This window comes from Colias eurytheme, chromosome 5, assembly GCF_061535395.1.
Source record: "Colias eurytheme isolate Ceu_HAF_F1 chromosome 5, ilColEury1 Martin Lab GWU primary, whole genome shotgun sequence".
Classification (NCBI taxonomy): Eukaryota; Metazoa; Arthropoda; class Insecta; order Lepidoptera; family Pieridae; genus Colias; species Colias eurytheme.
The window spans coordinates 3,685,830-3,703,951 of record NC_142984.1 but is presented as its reverse complement, the minus strand read 5'-3'; the positions used below and the strand labels follow the sequence as shown (position 1 = coordinate 3,703,951).

The 18,122-nt window shown below is 32.2% G+C and overlaps 1 protein-coding gene across 1 annotated transcript; it reads right to left on the bottom strand.

Annotated features, from left to right (window-relative positions):
- Positions 1–520: 520 nt before the first annotated feature.
- Positions 521–17,832, bottom strand: LOC149908378 (uncharacterized). The gene is made up of 14 exons (XM_090102198.1): positions 17,812–17,832; positions 17,416–17,419; positions 16,975–17,020; positions 16,564–16,647; positions 14,253–14,541; positions 13,483–13,542; positions 8,425–8,502; positions 7,486–7,614; positions 6,675–6,752; positions 5,026–5,148; positions 4,619–4,712; positions 4,500–4,552; positions 1,475–1,611; positions 521–638 (listed from the first exon to the last, which is right to left on the bottom strand). Exons 1-14 carry the CDS (start codon positions 17,830–17,832, stop codon positions 521–523), a joined length of 1,314 nt encoding a protein of 437 aa, XP_089958324.1.
- Positions 17,833–18,122: the final 290 nt, after the last annotated feature.

Genomic DNA, 18,122 nt, shown 5'->3' with positions numbered 1-18,122 from the left:
ATTTTAACAATAGATAATTGATAGATGGTTCATTTTATGATATTATACCGGTGTCACCGACATAGCTCGCCGGATTTGCACGCTGAAGTGGCAATGGGCTGGGCACATAGCCCGCAGAACCGATGGCCGTTGGGGCAGAAAGGTTCTCGAATGGAGACCACGTACTGGGCGACGAAGCGTGGGACGACCACCCACAAGATGGACAGACGACCTGGTCCGAGTGGCAGGGAGCCGCTGGATGCAGGCCGCCGGTGACCGGTCGTGGTGGAAAACCCTGAGGGAGGCCTTTGTCCAGCAGTGGACGTCCCACGAACGATACACTCGAAAAAAGTTGTTATGTATTCAAAGATGAAAATCAGCGCTAGTTGAACATTATTTGCTCAGTCTGATGCCGGTTGTAACATTGTTTTTTGCATAACAAATATTGTGCACAACATTAATATGATTATTTTTTGATACAACAAAGCCCTACGTACTTATTTATTAAATAAAAAAATAAAAAAAGAAACAAATAATTATTTTATAGCCTCCTTTTCTTTTTCCGACGCTTTCGCCTTTCTTCACGATTTTGCTCAGAATAACGAACCACGGCGGGATCACAGCAATTGTTGCAACACTGCATTAGAGGACCACCATCACTGAAAATATAATTATTTAACTTTTATTAATAAGTAAGTAGTTAGTATAGGATAACAAATGACTACAATAGGCACTTAAATACACAGAGATATCTCAATGCTCGCTGTAGTGTTTGAAACATTTTGATTACTTAATCTTGCTGTAAATCTATAATATTTTATTATAGCTTGCGCTAAAAAAACGTAGGTATTCGGTAACCGATTACAAGTGCTTTCTTGTAGGTTTTACAATAACTTCAGTGCAATTACATGATTACACATAATATATTTTATTAATATGCTATTCTTAAAAACAAATAACATATTATGTCAATAAACAACAGTTCTTTTACAATTTTATGATTCATAGATACGATAATAATTATAGTTTTTGGTTCGATAAAAGTTATCGAATCGATTTACCGTTTGGAATCTAAACGAACGCTATCCATTTGCCTGTCATGAGAAATCCCGTTCCAATCGTTACTGCCATGTCGGATGCGAGTCTATATTTGCAATCGTTACGTTTTCATAAATAACAGAAATAAGATTTGAAAATGAAAAATATTGCTTAGGATTTAGAATTAATGTTACAACCTAACATAATACACTGATACATACTAACTGAATTGATTCGATTTAATTTTTTCATCACATTTATAATTCGATATTTTTTCATTTCTTCTTAATACAGCCTAACTTTTGTTCTTCAGTTCTTTTATGCCTGCAGTCCGATTAATAACACGGATTATACGCACAAACAACTGAGTATTATAGTTCTACCATATTCTACTGTTTTTGAAATAAATGGCACAAAAAGAACTCTATTCCAATGTATGTGGATTGTGGGTACTTACGGTAAATGTTCCGCAATCCACGAGCAATAGCAGCTGATTTTCATACCGATAGCCACTTCGTCGCCTTCGGACTCCGCCCCTCCAACCGTGACAGCGACCAGGTGCCCATGACTTATAGCTGGTGCCCCGGAATCCTCCTATAACATATCTTTCTTAAGTTTTATTAGTAGTAGGTGTATGTATTATAGCTTATATAATCTTGGTTAGGTTATATTATGTAGGTATATTATTTGGGTTCAATATGTAATTTTTCTGGTGAACTGATACAAAAAATACTGGTGGCCATTTTGAAGATTCAATCGATAATGTAATGGGCCCTCTTCACAATGGACAGCGTTGGGAAGCGAATATAGGCAATCACGATTGTGTAGGGAGCCCTGTGAGGGAGCCCAAATGTCTATGATCGGCCGTCATTTGATGGGCCAATGCTTTCGATTGTGAAGAGGGCTCATGACATTTTATGAATTACGTACGTAATCTTCAATTGGAAAACAAATTGTTACAAGAAAATATAGGATCAACTTCTTTGGGCACATAAATTTCGTTAGTTACGACACGTTACGATCAGCTCTTAACTTTTTTATGAAGAAAGAATATCGAACAATATTTTTTTCTTTAAAAATTATGTAACTGCTTCTAGTGAAAATTTAAAGCACAATTCTATTTTCGCTTTCACTGAAATTTACTCCACTGAAACGAATTCTCCATAAATAAATTTTATACGTAAAGTTTTGAAAAATTCGAGAGTCACTGTTTTATTCATATCGCATAGCGTTCCGAACCAATTAAGACCACTGGATAAGCTTAATTGCTGTTATAGGTATAACTATCGGCCTCAAAGAGGATAGACTGTCTTTATTTATGATCACGAAATAAATATTTCTCTTTTGAAACAAATATATATTTTGTCGATATTTTTTTTTAATACGAGAATCATACAAGTACAGCAAAAATGGTCTCTGGTAAATTACTGTGGTACCTAGTAAATATTTTAAGCTAGATAATTAAATTAAACATGGAAATAAATAAATAAAATTAAAATTTCTTCTAGCCAACTCTCTACGTACAATCTTAGGTTGGCCTTATTCAATCACTACCAGCCGCTCTCTTCTTATATTTAAAGTACAATTGAAAAATAATAAAAAAAAAATTACATTATTATTTCCAATATTTTAACTACAACAGTATTTTTCCTGGACTTTAAACTAAATTTAGCCTCTAATGTATAGACTTAGGTTAAACTAAATTATTTTGTTTGTTTTAAAAGAAGCTCTTGGTGACTACTGGCTGTGCTACTGGTTAACTTGACGACGTGCTTATTTTATCAAACATTTTAGTTTTTATCAAACGTTTTAATTAATATTTCCATACAAAATCCTAAACAATAACGCTTAAACCAATTGAGTTCAAGACGCTTAATGATAGTGCTGAAAGTAGGACACTTAAGTACACCCAAAGTAATGTATTCATTAAAAGTTTAATATTCAAATCCTGTTGGTGCAAAGCCAAAACAGTGTACATTTCAACATAATGCTTTACTCGTAAATTTTACGCTAGATTTCAGGTTTAGCCGTATAAAGTAGTATAATAGATTGCACCGCACGTTAAACTTTAACACGGTTTAGAGTTGGGAATGTTTTAAAATTGTGAAAAATGTTTTAAGTAGTTTAACTTGTATTATTAAGGCGGGATATTTCGCGTTTCATATTGTTTGGTGGTTAAGGAGTGCATTTATTAAAATTAATTGTAATAAAGTTTTATGGAGTCGGTATGCTGCAGATGTAGGATGCTGTTTTTATAATTATAGTGATTATTTATTTTTTCTTAATTAAATGATATTAAATAAAAAACGATACAATCTATCATGACAATATGGGTGTGACCAGAATTTTTAGGTTGTAAATTTTGGGCTCAGTGGCGTGCCATTACTGAGGCCTATGTCCAGCAGTGGACAAATGTAGGCTGAAAATGATGATGACGATGATGATGAAATTAGTAGTTTACGGTTTTCATAATGTGATTTAATATGCATTATTTCTTATAATTAAATATATATAATATTTTTAAATTACAATATTTATTGTAACAAATCTGCACTTTTGTATCAAAGAACTCTCTGTACCACATTACGCAAAGAAATAAATTGTTGTAATGAATTCAGAAACCGAATAAATAACGAATGTCACATTCCAGTGTAGCTACAACACATTTAATTTATATTTTCACCAAAATTTGTAAATGCGACGATAACATTTCACTTTGTAAAGAGGTAAAACCACTCATACGAAATATGATCGCAAACGATGTGTGTAAAACCACGTTTATTATGTTACAAAAATGTTATGATAATCATTTCCAAAGTAAATTGTTAGTATGTGTAAAACATCACATGGCGTTTTTTTATAGTAACTAGTAGATACTCTTTCGTAATATTGTAACATTTCGTATTTAATTTTAAAAAGTAGTGCCGATACCAATTTTTAGCGACTCTGTTATAAAAGCATGAGTTCACTTTAATCGACCATTGTTGTTCACAAATCGTTGTGTTTGAAACAATAAGTTACTTTACTGTTTTAAGAATACTACAGAGCCTATAATATTATAGCCCATGTATTAATAGCCTATAGCTTAAGCAGAAATGCATAAATTGTATTCGTTAGACTCAGCTCATGTTTCTGGCGTTTGATCAATAACAAATTCCTATATTCCGAAATATCTACGATGTTTACTTTTTTATAACGCGAATACTTACGTAATTACTTTTTAGTGATTTGACTTTAATATAAACGTTGAATCTTTAAGTATTTCTTTCGGGGATCTATTTTTCTAGTAACCAAACTATATTAGTTAAAACTATGTTATTTTATATATTACTTAGGTAGGTACTATAAGTATTAGAAATAAATTTCAATACATTGATAAGTAATTATTTTAATTTATCTTCTAATTAAAATGACACTTTAATAGCATTAACGCATTTCTAATACTAGAAGAATTTTTAGTTAAGTTTTCAATATAAACTTACCGCGGTCACGAAGCGATTTTCACTCGCGTAGCATATAACTTCATTCCCATTTTCTGCGCCAAAAAGAATATCGTTAATTGAATATATGGAAATGAGATAAAAAATAAATTAATACTCACGTATCTGGTAGAGAGCTGGTTTAGTTTTTTCTACTATTTTCTTGCAGCTGGCAACGTTTATGAAACCGAATACTTCGACCGTTAATTTGTTTTGCTGTGAAGTTTTTCATGATTAGATTTATGGGTTAAATGTTTTAGATGTAGATAAATGTTTTGTTTTTAAAACCAAAACTATGTCTCGTTTATATATTTGTAATTTGTATAATAGTAACCAATATTTAAATGTAAACAGTAGCTTGGAATTATATGGATATAAAATCGCAATTTTTGTAGGGAAGGTTATTTATGGCAATATTGATATACATTCCTATTGCGGAGAAATGTTTTAATATACGTATCTTTGTACCAAATGTTTCTTCTAATAAAATTGATACAAAATGAAAAAAGGTAATAACTGGAACACTCACCTGTTTTCCCATTTTTCTACGCCAATTATTTTTGTAATGCGTCAGAACATTGTATGTTGTTTGTAGATAAGAGCTTCGCATTTTACGAATATCCATTTTGGATTGAAATTTATCCAGATCTACCTGTTAAAATATGTTAGATACAAATTTTATGCCGCCTCGTTATGTAAGGCTGTGAGTTTAAATTTGGAATACCGAATGTTTCTTTTTTGTTTGTGACCTGCCTGATGTAAAAAAGTTTTTGAGTAAAAAGTTTTATTTAATGCAGTATTACACTTGAACCGATTTTTTTTTATTCAGTCGTTCGGTTCGTTTAGCTTGTGGTTCAGCTCATGTCATAGACTAAATAAGAATAGGCATGGATAATATTTTACATTTGTCTTTCGACACGTATGTCGCATTCGGATAACATTTTAAGTAAACAATAACACAAAACTGAAAAAAGGTTGCAGACATAAGCTTCAATCACTGGCAGCAGGTTGGAATCTTGCCCATTCACGTACATATTTTTATTTTAGAGTTCGGAACGAAAAAAATTGAAAAAGCGCGTAGGTTTCCTTTGACCGTGTATCGCTCAAAAGTCCTTTCAACGTAGGTATTTTAATATACAATTCTCATGTATCTGTAGCAACCTTTAGCTTGAATAAATATCGTATTTTTCGTGCCAACATTACAAAGGAATTTCGCAATAAAAGTTATATTTTTTGAACGAGCATTTTTTGTTCAAGTTAGGAATCTTGTTAAGATTTGTGAAGTTCTTTGTTTTTGAGCATTTTAACTATAATAATACATAGCTTGCGTGTTTTATTATTATTTAAACCCTTTCATTTTTTTTATTATGCCTTACTACTAAAGTATCTCCTAATCATATAGATGCGACAAGTTCGTTGATCAATTTAGTAAAACTACCGAATGTGTTATGATGATGAATTTTGATTCTTTTCTCTAGCCCGGGCGAAACAAAAGCTCGGATATTAATAATACTTTTCCATCCATTGAACTACGTTCATCGTAAGTTCTCAGTTAAACTATTGGATAGTTAACGGGAAAGATTTTCTCATTATCTAGAGGTATCGTGCATTGTGTGAGCACAATAGGTCTATGGAGCGATCCAATTAGTATGACAATACCAGTAATGATGCAACCAATGCAGGGTTCCACGCCGCGGGCGAAACTACACCAGAGTAAGCCTTTTATAAAAACGCTAAAAATAATAATAAAAACACGACTTCAATTATAAAATAAATTTTCTGTTAATGGAAGGGGAGAAGATTTCATGAAATTCAATATTTGATTTGACTTTTAAAGGTTGTTTCTCTAATATCGTAATTCGATCCGCGAACGGAAATATCAGGTAAGAAGAGGCTTTCAGTTTGCTGCTCTTTATTAGAATACCTACCTAAAAATCATGTAAAATAAAATTTAGATATTTATTTTTAAATAAATAGGTGGGATTGAAAGCTGGTAATGGGCTAATAGATAAGTATAAGATAATAAACTATGGTTAGTGAAAAAGTTATATTATTCACTATAATAGGTATCCTTAATTTATGAATGCCGAAATGTTGAATGAAGAAGATTTGCATATTTTGTTTCGTAATATTTCAGTCACACCTTTTATCATAATAAAATCAATCAAAAATTATTACCCTCGTTTTATCCCATTTTTTCTTGTCTTCCGTGCTGTCGAAATCTGATTGATTGTTCAGTTGTTCATATAATAGATCCTGCCGACATGAAATAACATGATTTATTATATTAAAGCAAGTAATAGACAAATCTGTATTGTACTGTAGTGTCATAAATAAATAAAGGAACAGGTGGGCCTCCTTAAATGTTAAGTGGTCACCACCGCTCATAAACACTACCCACGTGGCGTCACAGACAACGACCTTTTTATGATCAGTCTCAATAATTAATTTTATAATGAATATAATTTTCGGAAGTAATTAACCTAATAATAATGTGTTTATTAATATTTATCGCAGGAAAAACATTCAACAGATTTCATTTTAACCTAAATTGACGTAAATAAAACACCGTAATGAAATAAATTGAGAGGGCAAAATAATTTTAATTATTTTACATGAAGCACTTCACTCTCTTAATTAAACACTCATCATATTTACAAAATTTATTATCATTTAATTTTTAATTGCGTATTTTTGATGTAAACATTGTGTGTATTTTTGAATCGTGAAAAATGCGGAAAAATATTGATATTGAACATTTTTAAGATGAGCTTTATATTTGGTGTATTTTGCTCTTCAATTCAAAGGTTTTATATACTTGGGTATAGAAATAGAATAATAACAAGTAACTATGTATAGATAATAATGAACCCTACCCAACCATTCATTATTTTTGCATCACAATGATTTCAGTAACATACAATAATAATCCACATTCTATCGCACATGACAAGATATGCTCACCATAAATATCAAATTATGTACTTACTATATTTTCTTTAGAGTTCTCAATGTGCGTTCTTTCCCATTGTGAATATTCACTTCTCAAATCGTCTCCAAGATCCATAATAGTTGATTTCTGGGCTCTCGGTCGTTCGTAGAAACCTACTGTTTCAGACTAACAAATAATATTTAATAAATAATAATAAAATAAATAAGCAGCTTCACTCTACAAGTTAGGGATGATATGCTATATAATATTACAACGCTTTGTTTTCCCTCCCAAAAGTATTATCAAACCGTATAATGATTTGACGTTTTTTTTTCTTTTATCTAAGATTTTGAGGATTGTCTTCGCTTTTACGTAGTGGAGTTAGTAACTGGATATATTTATCGGTTACCAAGTTTTTAAAACTGGAAGTATCTAGGCCAGGATCTGAGCAAATGTATATTTGAATTAATTATTTAATTTAAATTACACTAATTCAAAACTATTATAGACACATGACACATAAACACAGAACAAGAAATTATTTCACCATTACGTTTAATAGGACCAAAATGTATGTTAATTTATAACAATAGGAACTAAATTGTCTCTTATACAACGCTGGGATCGCTTAGTTTCCCAGTCCCCGCATCTAAAAGCCTTTTCTTGTTAGACTAAGCAATTCTGTATAAAATAATCTCTCGCCTTTTTGTCGACGATAAGTATCTCAACGCTAATATACTTTGCTTTTAGATATAATTAAATGTAACCTTTATTTTCTATTATTTAGCAATGTTACGCATGAGCTATAAAAAATTTTGTGAGCTTATATTTTTTACAGACATTTTATAAAAAATAAATAATACATTGTAGAAGTTCTTGAAAAGTAGATTTATTTTAATTATTTTATGTAGCTTTGGTACAAGAAGCTCTTTCTTTCTTATGGGTTTGTTTTAAATGAATAGATTGTTTCATAATCAGAAACTTAATTAAATTCACCTTTGTTCCTTTATTGGAATCATATCGATGTTTACCTCGTGACGTCACTTTGAATCTTTTTCTCAACCTAGTTTGCTCCTGGAAATAAATGAAATAAAATTAACAATGGACATTGGATAAAGTCTGGTAGAATTTAAAATTTAATCTGGTATTACGCACTTGAGAGAGAGGGCGCTACTTTGACAGCGTAAACATTAGCTCCGTAAACAAAGTGTAATTATATTATTTAAAAGTAAAAATAAAGTGAAATCACAGTGTATTAGTGCTAAAAACTTTTAAATTCAGTGTTTCAAATAAAAGTTTGAACGATTATAAACACGAACAAAGGGATATAATTATCAATAACAACAAAGGAACTTTTTTGGTGCTTTAATAATATTGTGCCGATCTTTACTTTTTGTGGTCTACGCGATTCCCCCCTGCATAGAAAAAACGGCTAATCGTATGAGACTGAGTTCAAATAGAGAAATTATAAACTTAATAACCTAAAATTATATCCATTGCTTAGTCATCTCCGAGCGAACAAATTTATCATAAGCGCCATCTATCGGCTTGGTTTGATTGCCATCTATTGGAACTTTGAAGAACTACGTCGTAGGTCGTTATTGGCCTTCTCGAATAATTCGGCCATACACCAACAGAGGGCGTTAAAATAAAAATGGACGAAATTAAAGAGATGTTGCGAACTATGCAAGAGGAAATGAGACAACAAAAAGTCGATATGCTAGCCATGAAAGAAGACATCAAAGACACCATCAATAATAACATAAATGAGAAATTTAAGCATTTAGAAACCAAAAATGAACAACTCGAACAAAAATTAGAATCACAAAAACAGAAAATTGACAATTTTGAGAAATCATTGAGGAAAAAAAATATATTAATATTTGGAGTCGAAGAGCGAGAAACAAGCTATCAAGAGTTGGAGAAAAAAGTTTTAGATATCATAAACAACACACTTAACATCAAATGCGAAAAACACTACATTGAATCCGTGAGAAGACTTGGAATTAAAAGCGATAAAGTCAGACCCATTGTAATTACGTTACTTACTATGGGGATGAAAATACAAATCCTAAAAAATAAAAAGATGTTAGAAAACTCATCCTACTACATAAAAGAAGACTTTCCATTAGATGTGCTCAATAAACGAAAAGAATTACAAAGAGAAATAGCGATGTTAAGGGAACAAGGCAAAAATGCTATAATAAAATATGACAAAGTTGTTATATTAAAAAATAAAAATCAACATTCAGAATTTCACAAAACCCAAAATAAAAAAAGGAGCTTATCTGAATCCCCTGAAATGGCAACTTGCTCTAACAATTCAAATAAAATAACTCAAAAACAGCCTACAAAGATAAACAAGACTAAAAATAATTTAAATAACTATATTTTAAAAAAGCCTACGCTTACAGTTGTAGAAAAAATCCCTTCACAAACATCTGGTTCAAAACAAAGTACAGAATAGCAATTAGTAACGCCGCCCCCTCTCGATCTCCCAACACGGCTTGTCACCGCGAGAGATCTAGACTATAACCCTCCAACATGTCACAAACTCTATATCTGCACATATAATGTGAAATCCCTATTATCACCACAAAGAATGATACTGTTAAAATACTCCCTAGAAAAAATAAAATATGACATCATTGGTCTTGCTGAAGTCAGGAGAAATGGCAATAGCATTATTGAGGATGAAGACCATATATTTTGCTACACCGGAGAATCTAAAGGACTCCATGGAGTTGGCTTCTTAATTAAGAAAAAATACAAAAATAACATAGATAATTACATAGGCATATCTGAAAGAGTCTGTTTGCTAAATCTACGCTTTACGGCAATGAAAATCTCTATTATACAAATCTACGCACCCACCTCTGATGCAAACGAAGAAGAGATTGATGCCTTCTATGATGATATAGAAAAAGCCAGGAGTTTCACATCGGAAAAAGTTATCCTATTGGGAGACTTAAACGCGAAGATAGGACAAAGAAAGCCGGAAGAGAGTACAATACTAGGCCCATACTGCTACGGTAAAAGAAATTCCAGAGGCGAAAAACTTATTCAGTACGCTCTAAAAAATAAATTTACAATAATTAATTCAATATTTAAAAAAAATACAAAACACCTTTGGACATGGATTACGCCAGATAAAAAGACAAGAAACCAAATAGACTATATTTTGAGTAATCATCCAAAACTATTTAGCAACATAGAAATCATCAATAAACTCTCGTTTCCGAGCGACCACAGACTCTTAAGAGGAACAATATCTCTAGATATACGAAAGAAAAGCAGAGCTAACTTTGACTCAACCCCAACAATCACCCTATCAAATGAGAAATCACAAGAAACATATCTCTCTGCATTAAGAAATCAAGTAGAAAAAATCAACTGGGAAATTAACGATAACATTGAATCATACTACCAAAAAATAGAGTCATCCATACAAGAAAGTTTAAAAACCATTACATCAATAAAAAATAAAAAGAAATAATATCAGAAGAAACTAAAAAACTAATTAAAAAACGCATAGAACTACAACACAAACCTTCAAAAACTAAGAAAGATAAAAAGGAACTTTCATCACTCTACAAAACTACAAATAAACTACTTAAAAAAGATTATCAAAATTACAGACTGGATATTATCGAAAGCCACCTACTAGCCTCAGGAAGCCAAAAGAAAGCATACAAACAGTTAAACTCAGAAAAAAATTGGATCCCGACATTAAATACGCAAAAAGCCACAAAGAAACTGCAAACTAGACAGGACCTTGTAAAAATTGCCTCCGACTTCTACACAAACCTATACGGTGATAAATCTATCACAAACAACAGCTACGAAAAGTGTCTAGAAACAAAGGAAAAAATATCATCAATACAACCATTCAATGAAGAAGAAATAATGTCTAAAATCAAAAAATTAAAAAAAGATAAAAGCCCGGGTGTTGACAATATCCCGAACGAAGCCCTGCTACTTGGAAAACATCTGTTGATAGGTCCACTCGTTATTCTCTTCACAAAAATACTGGAACAACAAGAAATTCCTACCAAATGGGCAAAATCAAGGATAATCCTTATATACAAAAAGGGAGACCCAGCTAATATAAATAACTACAGACCTATTAGCCTACTACCAACACTGTATAAGCTATTTGCAATGTGCCTGGTGAAAAGAATAGAGCCAACTATAGAAGAGCACCAACCAATCGAACAAGCAGGTTTTCGTCAAGGATACTCAACGACTGACCACATACACACCTTAGAACAAGTGATAGAAAAATATGTTGAATTTAAACAAAATCTATATATAGCATATGTCGATTACGCAAAAGCGTTCGATTCCATTTCGCATATGAGTATCTGGGACGCATTAGAGCATCAGAACCTCCCACACGTATACATTAACATCCTCAAAGATATATACAGAAAAAGTACAAGCCGCGTCAAATTAGATCGGTTAGGCGCTGAATTTAATATCCGCAGAGGTGTGAAGCAAGGGGACCCGCTATCACCAAAAATCTTCATAGCTGTCTTGCAAAACCTAATGAAAGACCTAGACTGGAACAAAAAAGGAAAAGGAATAAGCATAGAAGGAAAAAACCTCAGCAACCTTAGATTTGCGGACGATATAGTTCTTTTCGCTAAAACATCAAACCAACTAGAGGAAATGCTAACAGAACTAAGTGCTGCTAGTGCAAGTGTAGGCCTACAACTGAATACCTCAAAAACAAAAGTAGCAACCAATGGCATAAGGAAACCTATACGGATAAACAAAACACCTATAGAATACGTAGAGAGCTATATTTACCTTGGAAAACAAATATCATTTAAACCGACAAGACATCAAGATGAAATAGACCGGAGAATAAAGTTGACGTGGAATAAATACTGGAGTAACAAGGAAATATTAAAATCAAAACTCTCAATGAAGCTAAAGAAAAAAGTAATGGATTCAAGCCTGTTGCCCTGTCTATCATACGGTGCCCAAACCTGGATCTTTAACAAAAATACCATGTCGAAAATACGCACGTGTCAACGGGCAATGGAGAGGAGTATCCTTGGCATCAAGACCATAGACAAAGTAAACAGCAAAATAATCAGGCAAAAAACCAGAGTATTAGACGCTTTACAACATGCACAGCGCCTAAAATGGAAATGGGCTGGACATATCGCCCGTTACTCTGATGAAAGATGGCCAAAAAGGGTCACAAAGTGGATAGGTCCAGGAGCCAAGCGGAAGAAAGGCAGACCAAAGGCTCGCTGGGTCGATGATATCCTGAAATTGACGGGAAGAGACTGGATGAAGGCAGCTGGCAACAGGAAGAAATGGGGACAATTGGAGGAGGCCTATACCCGAAAGGGGCCAGGACATTAATCCGAATTACATGATAAATATTAATATTATATTCTTAAGTGTACTTTGCTGTAATTTGTGTTGAAATGTCATGGATTAATAAAGGCTAAATAAATAAATAAATAAATTACGCACTTGAAATTAAATAAATCTTTTTTATTACCCTGCAACGGCACTGATTTTAATAAGAAAACATTTATATATATCTACTACTAGCTGTGCTCCGCGGTTTTACCCGCAGTGCTCCGCTCTTGTTGGTCTTAGCGTGTATACTGTATATATATGATATATAGCCTATAGCCTTCCTCGATAAATGGGCTATCTAACACCGAAAGAATTTTTCAAATCGGACCGGTAGTCCCCGAGATTAGCAAAGCAACAAACAAACAAACTCTTCAGCTTTATTATATTAGTATACCTTTTTTTTTTTTTTTTATAGTGGGGAAATCTTCCAAAGATACCCACGGCCCCCGGGGAAGGAGCCGTGGGTTATGTCGGATTCTTACCGACTAAAACCCCACTGTGTTCCGTCGAGCCGCTTTAATGATGGGGCCGCGGGTTTTGTTAGAATTCTTCCGCGACCCCCTATATTAGTATACCTAGTTTACTCTGCAACGGCACTGATTTTAATAAGAAAACATTTACATAGTATATCTACTATTACGACTTTTATTCAAGTATAAAAATAAAGATTACCGTTGTATACAATAATTCTTCATTGGACCAAGATTCCCGCGTGGTTTTCGGTTTTAATATCTGAAATTAAATATACCTAGACAGAAATTTTAAAACGTTTGAAAAATTTGTCGTTTGTCTATCAAATACTTTTGATTCACTTTTCTTGAGAAAATATAATATTGTGAAATAGCTCAAATAAATATGTTATATAGTACAGAAATAAAATTGTTATAAGGGAAATTATACATGAAGCTTTAGCTTAAATGGATTAAATAATAATTTTACTTTTATTGCGTCACTTAAAGCGTTTTTCATTAAATTCAATTAAATCAATATAATTTTGAGAACAAAATTATTTAAGGACTACAAAGGGACTTTTCAATAAATGAGTTCCAATGTAAATTGCTAAATTAATGTGAAAATAAGTTTCACAGAGACCAATTAATAATCTTAATTAAATTTTATTGAAAAGCGATAACATTGCAGATAATTAATGTACCATTATTTTTAGTTTGAATATTCTTGAATACTGGTAATAAAAAGTGTGAATTTTTATTTTTTATTTAATGACTTGACTTTTCAGCTCTAATTCTCTTAAGTAAAAAGGTATGGCGATGTTGGAAGCACGTGCTAAGTATATGTATTATTAAAATATTTATTATTTTCAGTTTCTTTTGGAAAGATTTTTTATCGTTTTTACAATATACTAGTTACGCATTCTATCTGTAGACTCAATTGACTAAGTATTACTGTTTCTGAATCCCACATAAACTTTCCAAAAATCTTACATTTACATCCTTACAGCGTCCCCAACTGATAACCGTCACGTTCCCATCCACGGGGGTCATTAACCCATCATTTGCCAACGGTATTATCCTCCCAGGCTTATCCGATACCATACTGGCGAAGGTAAACACTAGGGCCAGGTCATGAGACCAGCCCTTGAAGTCTGGATGGATGATCACTCGCTCTATAGGCAGGTATTGCTCATAACCGGTGTCAAACATTTTCTTTGTGCCAATTACCACGAATGACGCGGTCAATTCAGCTTGGGTTTGTCTGTCTTTCTCTTGGATGCTGTAAAGTTTATTCAATAAATTATTATTAATAAAGTTGTTAATAAAGTTTATTATTGAAAACTTACGATATTTATGAATGAGTGGTTGAAAATTCTTAACTGCGTTACAAAAAAATAACATAAAGCAGCACACGGTGGCCATATTGGTTGAAACTATACATAATATAAATTATAATTAATATTTAATTTATATTTGTTTCTGAAGATAGGCTCCAAAACAACTGACTCGATTTTATGATTTTAATACTCCAAAATAACACTTGGTAACATAATACCTTTAATAATCATCACAATATGCACTACAGAGGTGAACTCCGGCCAAAATTTCACCTCCGTATATCATATTTAATACATAAGCACCGCAGGTACAACTTGGCCACAGTTAGCAACCTTTTCAGTAATAGCTATTTCGACCTTACATTACTTAAATATTACCTACCTATATCTCTATAGTAAATGTTGTAGTATTAAAATTTTTAATAGTCTGTGCTCATAAAATATGTTATTTATTTATTGGTGTTTTTTTTTGTTATCTGTTATTCACCTATAACCATAACTTTTTTATCTGTGGCTTTTTTACAGCAATACATGCACAGTGTTTCGGTTGTACAAAAAGTATATTTTATATCCTCCTGAGTCCTGAACCTCCTCAGTAGCATAATAATATAATGTAGGCATTGTGGATTTCATAAAACGTAATATCTCATTATTTTTGTCTATATGCAAGGAAGCTGAGCTGAAACCTAAATAAAGTAAGTCAAAAAAAATAGACGAAAAACCACATCTAAGAATTCATAAAACAGAAGCGTATGTTTTATTATAAGCAGTTTCTTACATGTACTAGAATAAATTGTGCATTTGAACAGCACTAGAATAATTCAGAAGAAAAAGGTAAATCTTGCTAGGTTTTATTAATACAGGAGATACAAATTGTGTGTAGTATGTGCTGGGATAGAAGAAACAAATGTTATATTTGTTTGGCTTTTGTTTCTTACACCTGTGTTATTTTAAAGGAAGAATTGCTCAATCCTATCCTTTATAATGGCATCGCTACGATAAAATAAAAAAATGAGAATTTTTGTATGCATGGAATGATTTTTACTCTTTCATGCCAAAACTACCGGAAAAATTTTGATGAAACTTAAGATGTACATGTGGATAAACTTAAGACTATGTAGGTGACACAACCACACATAAACTAAAGAAATATCATCTCATTTAATATAGATTATTTTTCCGACCCCAATATCAACCAATAGAATTGCACCATTCGACGTCACGTGGTACAACCTACATGGTATATATAATATACTGATAATTTTTTGAAAATTTTCTCTGGTCGTTGACGTCAAACTGACAGGTTGAATTCAATTGTGAAATTATTGGCCGACATTTGGGACGGAAAAATAATCCCCCGAATACCACACGAGCTTCATAATTATCTGGCATTTCCCTCAAGGTTCCCTGCAAACAAATAAAGTCGTCAAGTTTTTCAGGAAAAATCACTCGCGCTTCGCGCTCGTGATTTTTTAACCTTGACTAAAAACTTGACTCCTTCATTTGTTTGCAACGAACCTATCGGAAAATACCCGATAATTTTGAAGCTCTTGTGGTATTATAATTGATAATATACTTACTTCAATATAATTTTCTGTCTTTGTTTGCTCATAAATATAAATTAGGCAATGAACTTATAACGCTGCTCTAGTCTAGGATTTTGAAATAAAATTTAGTTGTTTAGTCTTCAGAGTAGGTAAACATGACTAAGATGAGATATAAGCAAAAAATAAGAATGTATCATGAGATTTTTACCAACTAATTTAAATAATGAAACTAATTTTTGCTTAATAAATTAACTACAATAACATAATTTAGAAAATCAAGCAAATCCTAAGAAAATTACAATACTTAAGCATTTCACAAGCTAAGAAAACGCTTCAACAAACTAGATTACGTATAGCCAATACCTATTGCCGCGTAAAAATGCACTTAACACTTCATTTTAAAGATACCATACTAACAAGCAGTGGGCGGTGGTGATAACAACGTTGTCGTGAATAATAGTCCCGGTGCATGTTCTTTTAGCGCCATCCGTTAAAACGATACTGGAACATAATTGACGCGAAATCGAGTTTAATTAATGGCCCTTATAAATCTGCACATGGTATACACGAAAAATGTATTTTAGTTTTTCGATACAGACAATTCCGATTTTTGATTCTAGATATCAGTTCAGTATTGATTGAATCATGGGTGTATAGATAAAAGAATAGTTAGTCGTAGTTGTTTGCAATAAAATCGAAATAATAGTGGAACTAGTGAACTGTGTTTCTTTAAAAATCTTAACTATAAAATGCAGTTCCATCAAGAGGTAAACGAAGTATAAATTATATAAGAATGTTTAGTGTTTACACAATTCATTTTATACTCACTCTATCAGTGCTACGAAAGAGTAACTATCTTCCTCTGCAGTATAGGCTTAAAATTAATTAAACAAAAGCGTTAGCTTTGAATCATAGGTCATGATTAAAAAAATCTCATTAAAGTTAGGTATGAAAATAAAACCCTTACACTTACGTCAATATAAAACAAACCTGTAACTACATATACAGTTATACATAACCGTAACGATACCACGAACGCTGTGGAAGTAAATTGCGAAATTAATTTCATTTCCACGTACAACCTTTCATTTTAATTGAAAAAGTCAAATGTTTACTTCACGTTTATTACCTATTCGTTTGAAAATAATTGCATGGCTCAATACATATTCAAATAAAATTATACTTGCAACCCGATATTGGATCGCTTCCTCGCAATTCCAATTAATGTGTCGATGTATTGTTGGAATCACAATATTGGTGAAACTTTACCGTCCTGTAAATAATATATTCATTTATAATTATATTCATGTAAAGTATATTTAAATATTCATATGTTTTCTGCAAAAATATAATTTAATAAGAAATTTATTCATGAACTGTCATATATATTTATTATACATCGGTTATCGTTGTTAATAAAGTAGTATAATATACACCAAACATATTTAGAAACTTTCAGTTCTATAGATAAATGGATAGAATATATGTAATGCCTTACATTGTCAAAGTAGTAATAATTGAAACCGTAATAATGATTTATCAAGTCTGAAAACTCATTAAAGAAGCTAATAACAACCATTAATATAATACTTTGATAATAATCATCCATTTCGTACGTCATATTTTCAATCCATCCAAATCTATGGGATTAAAGGGGACATTTACGAGCTCCACAATCCCTGACATGCTGCCGCTTATGCATACAAATGATTCGGCTCAAACGTCAAAAGTCAAGTATTATAAGTATTATGAGGTATCCAGTAGGATCTGGCCACAATGCGGACTCGGTTCTAACTTAAATAAGCTCTCCCTTAAGGGTCCATTCAAGGGTCCCAAGAAAGTCAGGTCAAGAGCGACCCGCATTGTATTTGGAGTGATGAGACACAATTTAGTACTTGAGATAAAATCAGTTGGGATTTTTAAGTAGGGATATATTTTGGTGCTTGTGTCACTGTATTGACTTGATTTTTAATTAA

Excerpts from the sequence above, each read along its gene's own strand:
- LOC149908378 (XM_090102198.1), bottom strand. The coding sequence starts at position 17,832 with ATGTCAGGGATTGTGGAGCTC. Across the intron at positions 8,503-13,482 it reads AAGAATTATTGTATACAACG|GAGCAAACTAGGTTGAGAAA; the intron begins GTAATCTTTATT and ends ATTTATTTCCAG. Across the intron at positions 7,615-8,424 it reads ATTCCAATAAAGGAACAAAG|TCTGAAACAGTAGGTTTCTA; the intron begins GTGAATTTAATT and ends ATTATTTGTTAG.